An 11,796-nucleotide genomic window follows, 5' to 3' on the forward strand; every position below is an offset into this window, starting at 1 on the left:
GAACAAAACACTTTGGAATCTGAATTGTTGAGGGGGAAAAGAGCTGGTATTTACTGCCATAATACTGCCTATGATTAGATTTGTTACAGAATTTTACAAGCAATAATTATGTTAGCTTCATCTGAACTGTGTTAGAAATGGACTAGAGTAAAAAGAGTGTTAACATACAATGAGGCCAGATGCGGTGGCTCATGCCTTTAATCCCAGCACTTTGGGAGGTCGAGGCGGGCGGATCACCTGAGGTCAGGAGTTGGAGACCAGCCTGGCCAACATGGTGAAACCCCGTGTCTACTAAAAATGCAAAAATTAGCCAGGCATGTTGGTGGGTGCCTGTAATCCCAGTAATCTCAGCTACTCGGGAGGCTGAGGCAGGAGAATCACTTGAACCCGTTAGGGGGAGGTTGCAGTGAGCCAAGATGGTGCCACTTCAGCCTGGGCGACAGAGCAAGACTCCTCTCAAAAACAAACAAACAAACAAACAAAACATATTAATGGGGCGGTTTTTAAGAATGTAATACTTTTAAAAAGGCAGATCCATTGCTATGGAAACATGTCTAAGATTTATTAAGTTGAAAAAGGTTTTAAAATGATTCAGTTTAAGTGTATGTTCCTTATTAAAGATGTATGTCCACAAACCTGTATCTGCATATAAAGTTTTTGGAGGGCTACATAAGAAATGTTCATAATGGTTACCTGTGAGACAAAGGATAAGGGAGTGAGGGAAGATGGGGAGGACTTCATGATCTTTCTGAATTATTGGAAAAATGTTCTTTATTTGAACAAAGCATGTATTATTAAACTATATTTAAATTAACTATAAACACATGTTACATGTGCAGTTAAAATTCAGTTAAAGGTGCTTTTTAAAAAATTATTAGCCTGGTTTCCACTATAGTCTCAAACTGGCCCCTAAATAAATTCAAAACTTTAAAAATTGAATTTAAAATTTTTTGTTTTGTAATTGTGTCAGATACTCTTTTTAGAAAGTCAAGCCAGTTATATTTTAATGAATTCTTCCTCTTTTAGGGGTTTGAGGCAATGAGCCCTGTATTTGTTGTATATATGAGTTTTTAAATATTAGAATGTGAATGTTAACTGTAAGCTGAGTTTTTTTTTTTTGACACAGGGTCTTGCTCTATTGCCCAGGCTGGAGAGCAGTGGCGTGATCTCGGCTCTCTGCAACCTCTGCCTCCTGGGCTCCAGTGATTCTGCTTCAGCCTCCCGAGTAGCTGGGACTACAGGCTTGTGCCACCACACCCAGCTAATTTTTTATTTTGTAGAGACTGGTTCTCTCTATGTTACCCAGGCTAGTCTTAAACTCCTGGGCTTAAGAGATCTGCCCACCTCAGCCTCCTAAAGTGCCAGGATTACAGGCTTGAGCCACTGCACCCTGCTGTCAGAAGCTAATGTTATGTTACTATTCCATTAGTTAGCTAACATTGGAAAGCTGATTTTAGGCTGGGCATGGTAGCTCATTCCTGTAATCCCAGCACTTTGGGAGGCCGAGGCAGGATTATCACTTGAGGTCAGGAGTTTGAGACCAGCCTGGCTATCATGGTGAAACCCTGTGTCTACTAAAAATACAAAAATTAGCTGGGCATGGTGGCTGTTGCCTGTAATCCCAGCTACTTGAGAGGCTGAGGCAGAATTGCTTGAACCTGGGAGGCGGAGGTTGCAGTGAGCCAAGATCGTGCCACTGCACTCCAGCCTGGGCAACAGAGTGAGACTCTGTCACACACACAAAAAGAAAGCTGATTGTAATATGTTATTGGTTAGTCTGGTGTCTAATCCATATTTTTAAGATCCTTTTCCTTAAGACAAATGATCAGTTCCTGTCATATAAATGAAAAAAGTGAGTGTAGTTAATTCAAATAAAAATTTATTTGTTCTTATGCTTCTAGTTATTTTAAAATTTTATTCAGATTTTCTGTGGACCTGATTGGTTTCAAGTGAAGAAACAGTGCTGATAAAATACATGAATCATGTAACAGGAATGCTGTAATAGTTCTGAGTATGTAGAGGACTAGGAACCACTTAAATTGTGTATTCTGTTTCTTACCATTTGTAGGCGTGAATAGTCATCTTGATTTTATTCAGATACCTGAAGTTATAATGATTGCTTTATAATTAAATATTAAAGAGGATATTCAGATGTAATTTTGAAAAATTTATGGAAATAGTTGTTACCCTAAGGTGTTTTCATTTGCTCCTTACATGCCTTAGATTTTAAAATTGTAGGCTGGGCCGGGCGCGGTGGCTCAAGCCTGTAATCCCAGCACTTTGAGAGGCCGAGATGGGCAGATCACGAGGTCAGGAGATTGAGACCATCCTGGCTAACACGGTGAAACCCCGTCTCTACTAAAAAATACAAAAAACTAGCCGGGCGAGACTCGGGAGGTTGAGGCAGGAGAATGACGTAAACCCGGGAGGTGGAGCTTGCAGTGAGCTGAGATCCGGCCACTGCACTCCAGCCTGGGCGACAGAGCGAGACTCCGTCTCAGAAAATAAATAAATAAATAAATAAAATTGTAGGCTGGCTGGTGTGGTTCCTCATGCCTGTATTTCCAGCATTTTGGGAGGCCGAGGTGAGAGGATTTCTTGAGGCCAAGAGTTTGAGACCAGCCTGGGTTAATACAACAAGACCCCATAGCTAGTAAAAAATAAAAATAAACTTACAAGCTTTTTGAAAAATTGATGTTTTTTTTAACCCCTCCGGCAGACCCAAATTAAGTATTCTAGGACAGGAGTGTCCAGTCTTTTGGCTTCCTGGGCCACATTGAAAGAAGAATTGTCTTGGGCCACACGTAAAATACACTAACAATAGCTGATGAACTGAAAAAATCGCCAAAAAAATGTTTTAAGAAAGTTTATGAAATTGTGTTGGGTCTCATGCAGCCCTTGGGCCGTGGGTTGGACAAGCTTGCCTGGAAACAAGTGTGTCCTTACGATCATGAGCCCGATGTTGGTCCTGCTCGATTTTCTATCTCCTAGCTTGACCAGTGTCTCAGCAGGATTGCCCAGAGGAGGAAAACTCATTTGATCCAATAGTTTATGTGGTTTTTAACCATTCAAACCTCCTTCTGAAATCAAGCCACTTGGGCGATAGGTGAAAGTCTGGAGGTCTGTGAAACTCTAGGTTTAGGTCCTCTTCATGAGCTAGGCCCAGGCCCCTGGTGTTGTGTGTCTTGTTACCAGACTAGGGTGATTACATCAGCAGTGAGTTAGATCACCAACAAAATGAAGGTTTCCCTAGTGCTTGCTATGTTGCTGGCATAGTGCTTAATAAGGTCCAGTCGTACAGAGAAGCTTATAGTGCTAGAATAACTGCATTCGCATTTATATAATTGACATTTGTAGCTGATTGTGGCCTGCTTTATCAGGCTTCTGCTACTTTATATGTTGAATTTAGGAGTGTTTGAAACAGAAACAAACCAAAATCAAATTTGATTTCATCTTGCAAAATGCTTTGGAGTAAGTAGAATAAATCTTTTGGTGGCCTAAGATCAGAACTGTCACTGTGCAGTTAACGTACTAAATAAATAACATCAGTACCATGAGATAAAATTAGTAAGGGGAAAATAAATATTAAATAAGCCGAAATGGGGCTTTATAAATGCCAGGTTATTATTATTTTTTTTTTGAAGAGAAAAAAATGTACTTTTAGAGCAGATGCAGATAGAATTTTTCATTTTTGCTTGAAAGAATATTATACTGTTCATATTCTTAACCATTTGATGACTCAGTGGGAAGTAAGGGAACTAGTTTAAACCACACTGCTGTGAAGAGGAAACTATATATGGTAAAATCTATTTCTTAAACACAGCCTTACTGCACACAATGAAAGAACAAAGTCACCAAGTCTTAAAATGATTGACATGGAGGAGGAATTTCAAGGATTAAGACGATACCAATGATACCAAATGATAGTTTAGAAAGTAATGTTTTCTTTGTATTGTATCACATCATGGTTTAGTGTTTTGTTGTTTTTTTTTTTTAAGACAGAGTCTCGCCGTGTTGCCCAGGCTGGAGTGCAGTGGCGTGATCTTGTCTTACTGCAGCCTCCATCTCCTGGGTTCAAGCAGTTCTTCTGCCTCAGCCTCCCCAGTAGCTGGGATCACAAGATGCTGGGATTATAGACGTGAGCACTGCGCCCGGCCTTGATTTTTAAAAAATACTAATTGTTATTATTATTTGCAGAAGTAATCAGATTGTCAGTTTTATATTATTGAAAAATTGGGGTCAGGCACTGTGGCTGATGCCTATAATCCCAGCACTTTTGGAGGTAAAGGTGGGAGGATTGCTTGAGGCTGGGAGTTCAAGACCAGCCTGAGCAACAGTGAGACCCCTGTCTCTACAAAAAATAATATAACTTTAAAATTATAATTTTTATTTTTTCTTTACTGCTTCTTGCAGAGCAAGGCTACCCTATAGGCAGTGTGCCCAGAGTAGCCAGTATAATTTTTTTTTAAATTATTTTATTTTATTATTGTTTTTGAGGCAGAGTCTCACTGTGTCGCCTAGGCTGGAGTGCATTCATATAATCTCGGCTCACTGCAACCTCCACCTCCTGGGTTCAAGCGATTCTTCTGCCTCAGCCTCCCGAGTAGCTGGGATTATAGGTATGCACCGCCACGCCCAGCCAATTTTATAGTTTTAGTAGAGATGGGGTTTCACCATATTGGCCAAGCTGGTTTCGAATTCCTGACCTCAAGGGATCCACCTGCCTCGGCCTCCCAAACTCCCAAAGTGCTGGGATTACAGGCGTGAGCACCCACACTCAGCCATTTTTTTTTTTCCCCCGAACAGGGTCTCACTCTGTTGCCTAGGCTGGAGTGCAGTGGTACAATCCATGGATCAACGTAGCCTCGACCTCCCCGGGCTCAGGTGATCCTCCCACCTCAGCCTCCCGAGTTTCTGGGGCTACATGTGTGTGTCACTATGCCTGGCTAATTTTTGTATTTTTTGTAGAAAGGGGGTTTTGCTGTGTAGTTTCAGGCTGGTCTCAAACTCCTGGGCCCAAGTTATCCACCCCCTTTGGCTTCCTAAAGTGCCGGGATTACAGGTGTGAGCCACCACTCCCAGCCAATTATTTTAGTTCTTGTTATTATAACTGTTAATGCTTTCACACTTGAAGTAATGTGAAATAGTGCGATTTTTGCTATCTTGATGGATTAAGGTAAAAAAAAAAAAAAATGACCTGGGCATGGTGGGATACACCTGTAGTCCCAGCTACTCAAAAGGTTGGGGCATGAGAATCACTTGAACCTGGGGGGTGGAGGTTGCAATGAACTGAGATGGAGCCACTGCACTCCAGCCTGAGCGACAGAGTGAGAGTCTTGTCTCAAAAAAAAATAATAAAAATAAAAACTTATTTGGGCCTGGTGGCATATACCTGTAGTCCCAGCTACTTGGGAGGCTGAGGCGGGAGCATCACTTGAGCCCAGGAGTTAGAGGCCACAGTGAGCTGCACTTGTGCCACTGCGCTCCAGCCTAGGCAACATACGAGACCCGAATTCTAAATTTTAAATATTTTTTAAATTAAAAAAATATTAAAAGCTTGATTCTCTCTTAAGTTTTACTGTAGTTAAATCCCCTAGAATATCAGTTTCTTATGTATAAAATGGAAGTTTTATCACCATCAATGATATGTTCTCCTCGGAGCAGTACACTGAAAATGAAATTATGTTACCTGGTATTTTACTAAATACATTTATCTAAATATAAAAATGTGAATAGCTAGCCAGGCATGGTGACTCAACTCCTGCAATCTCAGCACTTTGTGAGGCCAAGGTGGGCAGATCACCTGAGGTCAGGAGTTCGAGACCAACCTGGCCAACATGGTGAAACCCTGTCTCTACTAAAAACGCAAAAATTAGCTGGCATGGTGGTGGGTGCCTGTAATCCCAGCTACTTGGGAGGCTAAGGCAGAAAATTGCTTGGACCCGGGAGTCTGAGGTTGCAGTGAGCTGAGATCACGCCACTGCACTCCAGCCTGGACAACAAGAGTGAAACTCCGTCTAAAAATAAACAAATAGCCAAAAATGCCTAATAAATGTTTATTTTCATAGTATCATGATATTAGTTTAAATGATACTTAGTTTTCCCATTTTGGAAAATGACATTGTCTAAGCGATTTGCCCAAAATTAATGAAAGTCTGCTTCAGAATTGAAGCTTTAGTTCTGTTCATTGTCTCACATTTCTCTTTTTAAAAATACTTAGCATTTGACTGGGCATGGTGGCTCAACGCCTGTAATCCCAGCACTTTGGGACGCCTAGGCGGGCGGATCACCCAAGGTTGGGAGTTTGAGACCAGCCTGACCAACATGGAGAAACCCCGTCTCTACTGAAAATACAAAATTAGCTGGGCTTGGTGGCGTATGCCTGTAATCCCAGCTACTTGGGAGGCTGAGGCAGGAGAATCACTTGAACTCAGGAGACGGAGGTTGCAGTGAACCCAGATCATGCCATTGCACTTCAGCCTGGGCAGCAAGAGTGAAACTCCACCTCAAAACAAAAACAAAAACAACTTAGCATTTGTTCAGCGAATTTGTCCATCCCACAGATACTTCTGGAGTGAGTACTGTGCCAGGATCTCTGATAGGTATCGGATTCCAGCACGAACCGCTCAGCTTAGCTCCCTGCTCTTATGAGGCTTTTGCTCTAGTGAGGGGACTTAGGCACTAATTTAGCAGTAAATAAACATGAACCCTGGAAGTAGTCAGTGCCATGAAAGAAGTAAAGTGGAGAGGTTGCAATAGATTGAGTGGCTACTTTGGGTCGACTGAAAGCACCAAAAGTTTAAAATGTTATATAAATGCAAAGTGATATTTTTCAAATGCTGTCTTAAAATATAGTAAATACCCTGATGCTAACCCACTTTTATTTTACTGTTTCATTCCAGTTTGTGAAGTGTGGATATGCAGGCTCTAACTTTCCAGAACACATCTTCCCAGCTTTGGTTGGAAGACCTATTATCAGATCAACCACCAAAGTGGGAAACATTGAAATCAAGGTAATGTTTTATTTATTGATAAATGATAATCAAGACATGTGAAGTGTTCTTATAAAAGTAGTTTAACAGTTCTTGTAAGTAGTTTTAAAATATGTTGCCATAAAAAGCAAAGGGGAGGGCAGAAGTTCTCATCTTAATTTATATCAACACCTGAACAGGTGCACAAAAATTGAAGTTAATTTCATCTCATTTTGTTTATGTATGGCTTGATGCCATTACTTGTTGGAGTAAAATACTTAAGTGTGTTACATTAATGTGAAACACTGTGTTAGTGACTTAAGTCCTATTATGTACATAATATGATTTTTAAAAGAAATCGGCCTGGTATTTTTATGTCTTTCAATTCCATATATTTGTCATTGTATGTGAGTGTCTCTTTGGCACCTTAGACTTTTCTTTTCATGTTTTTATGGCCTGATCCCTCTACTTTTTTATGTAGCCATTTAGGAAAACACAGGGTGTAACTCTCATTGATTCCTCTTTTCATTAATACAACTTATTTCCATAATGTGCAGAAGGAAGTCATGCGAGCCTTTATTTGGCCTTGCATTATATATTTTACCATGTAGAGGAAGGAAAGTTTTCACTGCCTACTCACTGTATTTAACATGAAAGACTACATGAAAAGATGATAGATTTTTCTCCCATATTAAAGGGATCAGAAATCAAGTAGGAGTTAGAATATTTGAGAAGAAAGAGAACAGTCAGAGGACAGTGGTCACCAATTGGCTTTAAGTTCTTCAGTTGACTGAGGGATCAAGTTATACAGAATGCAGTAGAATTTAGGGTTTTTTTTAGTGAATTGTTTGTGAACACGCTAGCATTGTTGGTCCTATCTGGATAGTCTTTAGCAAGCCTTCAGTGTAAGGTTATGAGTCATTTGAAATATGCATTAGAGTATATCTCTTTGGGACATTTGTTTGATGTAGGAAGTTGGTAATAGATGGTAGAGATTTGCATGTAGCTTTCTGCTTTTGGAATAGAGAGTTGAGTTATAAAATGAATAAAAATACAAGCTGAAACTTGGGTTCTGTGTTAGTTTTTTTTTTTAAAGAGTTAAAGTAGTGAATTATTCTGGCCTCTCCTGTTAACAAAAAAAATAAAATGGGACACTCAATATAAGTTTTTCCTTTTTAAGGAGCTTTTGGAATATTTGTGGGATTCCTTATTTGCTTATTGTGAACTCCTTTCATTCTGAATGAATTCTATCTTAAATGAACTTTGACTTGAAATTAGCTAATAATAGTGATAAGGATAAATGTTTAATGAAGTTGAAGGCTATACTTTTTATTCAGTGTCAGGTTTTTAAAGAATGGCTATATACTGAGGGACAATGAAATTTTTGAGGTGTGAAGAAATACCTTGTATAGCCATTTTTATTTTCCAACATAGGCACAAATAACTACACATCTCTTCATGCCCACGTTCTTCGTTTTTAAGGCCAAGTGATAAAAATCAAATTTGTCAATATGCTAATGAAACATTTTTGCCAAGGAATTCCCTAGCAGTATTTGCTTGTATGGTTTGTCATTCTGTATTCTATTGGCTCAATTCTGTTCACTCTGTGCAATCTTGTAAGCCTATCAAGTTAAATTGTTCTTCCAGTAGAAAACAGCAAAAGATAGCTATGTCAAATAAATTTAACTTGAACATTAGAGCTTGGAAAAACAACCCTGAGCTATCTGACTCTATGCCTACTCAGCTAGACCTTTGCTGTTATCATTTATTTTTCTTAATTAAAGTTCTTAAATTCAGTAATGAATTAAAGAAGCTTACTTTTTGGAATTCCTGTGCTTAGTATTTTGACTTATACTTTTTGTGTCTTGTTAGCTAAAATGTGGTAGACTAAAAAATGGAAATTTAAATCGTTTAATGAGTTAATTTGCATTCAGGAATAACTGTCCTTGTTAATTTGGCCCTAATTATTAACTCCATTAAATATAGTAGTACTGCATCTGACCTCAACCTAATTGTCTCTATTGCTTGTATGTTTAAACATTTCAGTGAGGATTTTATTTAGGCCTTTTCTGACTCTTACTTCTACCTTCTCTCTCTTCACCTTTCTTGACCCGTTGAAGTAGAATAACAAAAAGATGGTAAGTGAGGTTACACACATGCTCTGTTTGTTTTCCACTTTTGCTTGATGGGACAGTAGTTGTTGTTTTGTGTCCCTTTAGTAGTGGGGAGGGGGGGTTATTCCATATTTTTATTTTAAATACTTTGATTTTTAACCTTTTTCATTGCTTCAATTTGATAGCAACTAATTAAGTCCTATACTTTCCTGATTGCGTACAATGGACCAAACAAGAACTAATTACTAACATAGTTTTGAATTGTTTTCCTTGTTTTTCTTGTAGATGAATGTTATAGTTAAAATGGAATGTGTTGTGCATATTAGAAATAAAATGACTTTATTTGGATATGTGTGATCCAGAAAATTCAAGTGAAGTTGCATTTGAATAAATTCACTTTATTGACCAGTGTTAAATTGAACATTGACTGTCATAGCCTGTATATATATTTGCATCTAGTATGGTATCAGATGTGTACTTAATAAACGGAGTAAAATTTTAATATGTAAACGAACCATAGATAGAAAAAAGAGAATTCTTTCCATATCATCCTTACTGATGAGCAGATTTCACAAGGTTATCTGAGGATAAATAAGAAAAAGGTAAAGCTTTTCTATAAACGACAGATTTCCCCCCCCAAATAAATAACATTGTGCAGTGCCTTTTTCTTTTCAACTAAAAGCTTGCTGGGCTTATCTCAGACATTTAACTCTTTCGTTGTATTTTTCTGTGATAGTGTAAGTGCTTCTGTAGTAGACACTTTTCAGGTTTGTTTTTAATATTGTTTGTAAGAATCTCTGACAAAAATCAGGCACTTCTAATACAATATATTTTAACTAGTAATAGTAACTTTGTGAAGTTTTCTTTTGAATAAACAAAACCATTTAAAAGAGGAAATTTATCCTAAATAAAAGATCATATATTTGTGTTAATATTCTAATGAGATTAAGAAAATGGTGTGCTTGCTGGGCACAGTGGCTCGTGCCTGTAATCCCAGCACTTTGGGAGGCCCAGGCGGGTGGATCACAAGGTCAGGAGTTCAATTTTTCTCTACTAAAAATACAAAAATTAGCCAGGTGTGGTGGCACGTGCCTGTAATTCCAGCTACTCAGGAGGCTGAGGCAGGAGAATCGCTTGAACACAGGAGGCAGAGGTTGCGGTAAGCTGAGATCGCGCCGCTGCACTCCAGCCTAGGCAACAGAGTGAGACTCAATCTCAAAAAAAGAAAAGGAAAGGGTGTGCTTGTAGAGAGCGGTGTAGGCTTATTTTAACAGAAGTTTTTGACCTAGTGAGATGGTTCATGCCTCTAATCCCAGCACTTTGGCAGGACTAGGTGGGAGGAGACCTTGAGCCCAGAAGTTCAAGACGAGCCTAGGCAACATGGCAAGACCCTGTCTCTACAGAAAGTTTTTAAAAAAGTAACCAGGTATAGTAATATGTGCCTCCCTAGCTACTTGGCAGGTTAAGGCAGGAGTATCACTTGAGCCCAGAAGTTTGAGGCTGCAGTGGGTGATGACAGAGCCACTGCACTCCAGCCTGGGCGACAGAGCAAGACCCTGCCTCTATTAGTTAATTGAACAATCAAACAAACAAATGTTTTCAGTGGAGTTTTCTTCTAGGGATTTAATTGTGCTTTTGAACTTCAGTTTACTTGTATTCTAATACGAGGTGACATTGTTCAAAATGATTCTTGGCAAATATAATCCCTACTACCCACTTTTCATGAAGTATAAATACCTTTGAAACTGTGATTTTTTTCATTCTTTCAGTTAGGTGATGTTCAGTGGTGGGGCAGGTGGTTAATACCTGAGGTCTGATCTGATCACTTATAACTTGGTTCTGAGTGATGAAGGCAAGTTATATAACACTTAGTAGGATTTTTTGTTTAAAATTTTAGATATGAAAATTTTTTAATTGGATAGCTTGAATAGTCAAACTTTGTACTTCTTAAATAAGTTAATACTCCGTTTTAAATGTCCTCTTTGTTCTAAGGAAGGCAAGGATATTCATTTCTAAACATTTCTTTCAGTTAATCCTTTATAGTATGTGTGGTCCTAGAAGTCAATACATGAGGCATTTATTTAGAGTTGGCATTGGGTCATGTAAATGTAAGCCCCTATTCGTACGTTAAATAAAAAGTAAATTTCTGTTGAAATCAGATCAGACTTATTTCAAATTGATTGAAATAATACTGATTATATTACCTAACTATCTAATGTGTTATATTGTACAACACAAAAAAGGATGTAGAGGAAAGTTAGTAACAAAAATAGTATATATAATTACAGGTATAGATTTCACTCCTAACATTTTATTAAGCAGTATTAAGAAAACATAGCAATAGTGAAATGATTTTACAATGAAACTTGTATATCCATCACCTAGATTCTGACATTAATATATATCATATTGATTTTTTACATATCTGTTCATCTATTCATTCATCATTGCATCTTGTTTTTTAATGGATTTCAAAGTAAGTTGCAGATACCAGTATACTTCAACATGTGCATGTTATTAACTAAAATTCACAAGTACAGATTTTCTGTTTTGCATATTCCTCATAGAAGAATCTAAACAGTTGGTTGGGCGTGGTGAGTCATGCCTGTAATCCTAGCACTTTGGGAGGCTGAGGTGGGCTGATCTCCTGAGCCCAGGAGTTGAAGACCAGCCTGGGAAACATGGTGAAACCCCTAAAAATACAAGAATTA

General features: G+C 38.4%; 1 protein-coding gene across 3 annotated transcripts in view; it reads left to right on the forward strand.

The window, feature by feature from the left end:
* Positions 1 to 11,796, forward strand: part of ACTR2 (ARP2 actin-related protein 2 homolog (yeast)) — a 47,009-nt gene that overhangs the window by 2,439 nt on the left and 32,774 nt on the right. The window contains exons 2-3 of one of the 3 annotated variants that reach the window (XM_011985506.1): positions 6,903 to 7,013; positions 9,095 to 9,109. In XM_011985506.1, the coding sequence (XP_011840896.1) occupies positions 6,903 to 7,013; positions 9,095 to 9,109 (126 nt within the window). Of the gene's footprint in view, positions 1 to 6,902; positions 7,014 to 9,017; positions 9,110 to 11,796 lie in introns of all 3 variants that reach the window. The other 2 variants (XM_011985508.1, XM_011985507.1) reach the window with 2 other exon arrangements.

This window comes from Mandrillus leucophaeus, unplaced genomic scaffold (genome assembly GCF_000951045.1).
Source record: "Mandrillus leucophaeus isolate KB7577 unplaced genomic scaffold, Mleu.le_1.0 Scaffold285, whole genome shotgun sequence".
NCBI classification, from domain to species: Eukaryota; Metazoa; Chordata; class Mammalia; order Primates; family Cercopithecidae; genus Mandrillus; species Mandrillus leucophaeus.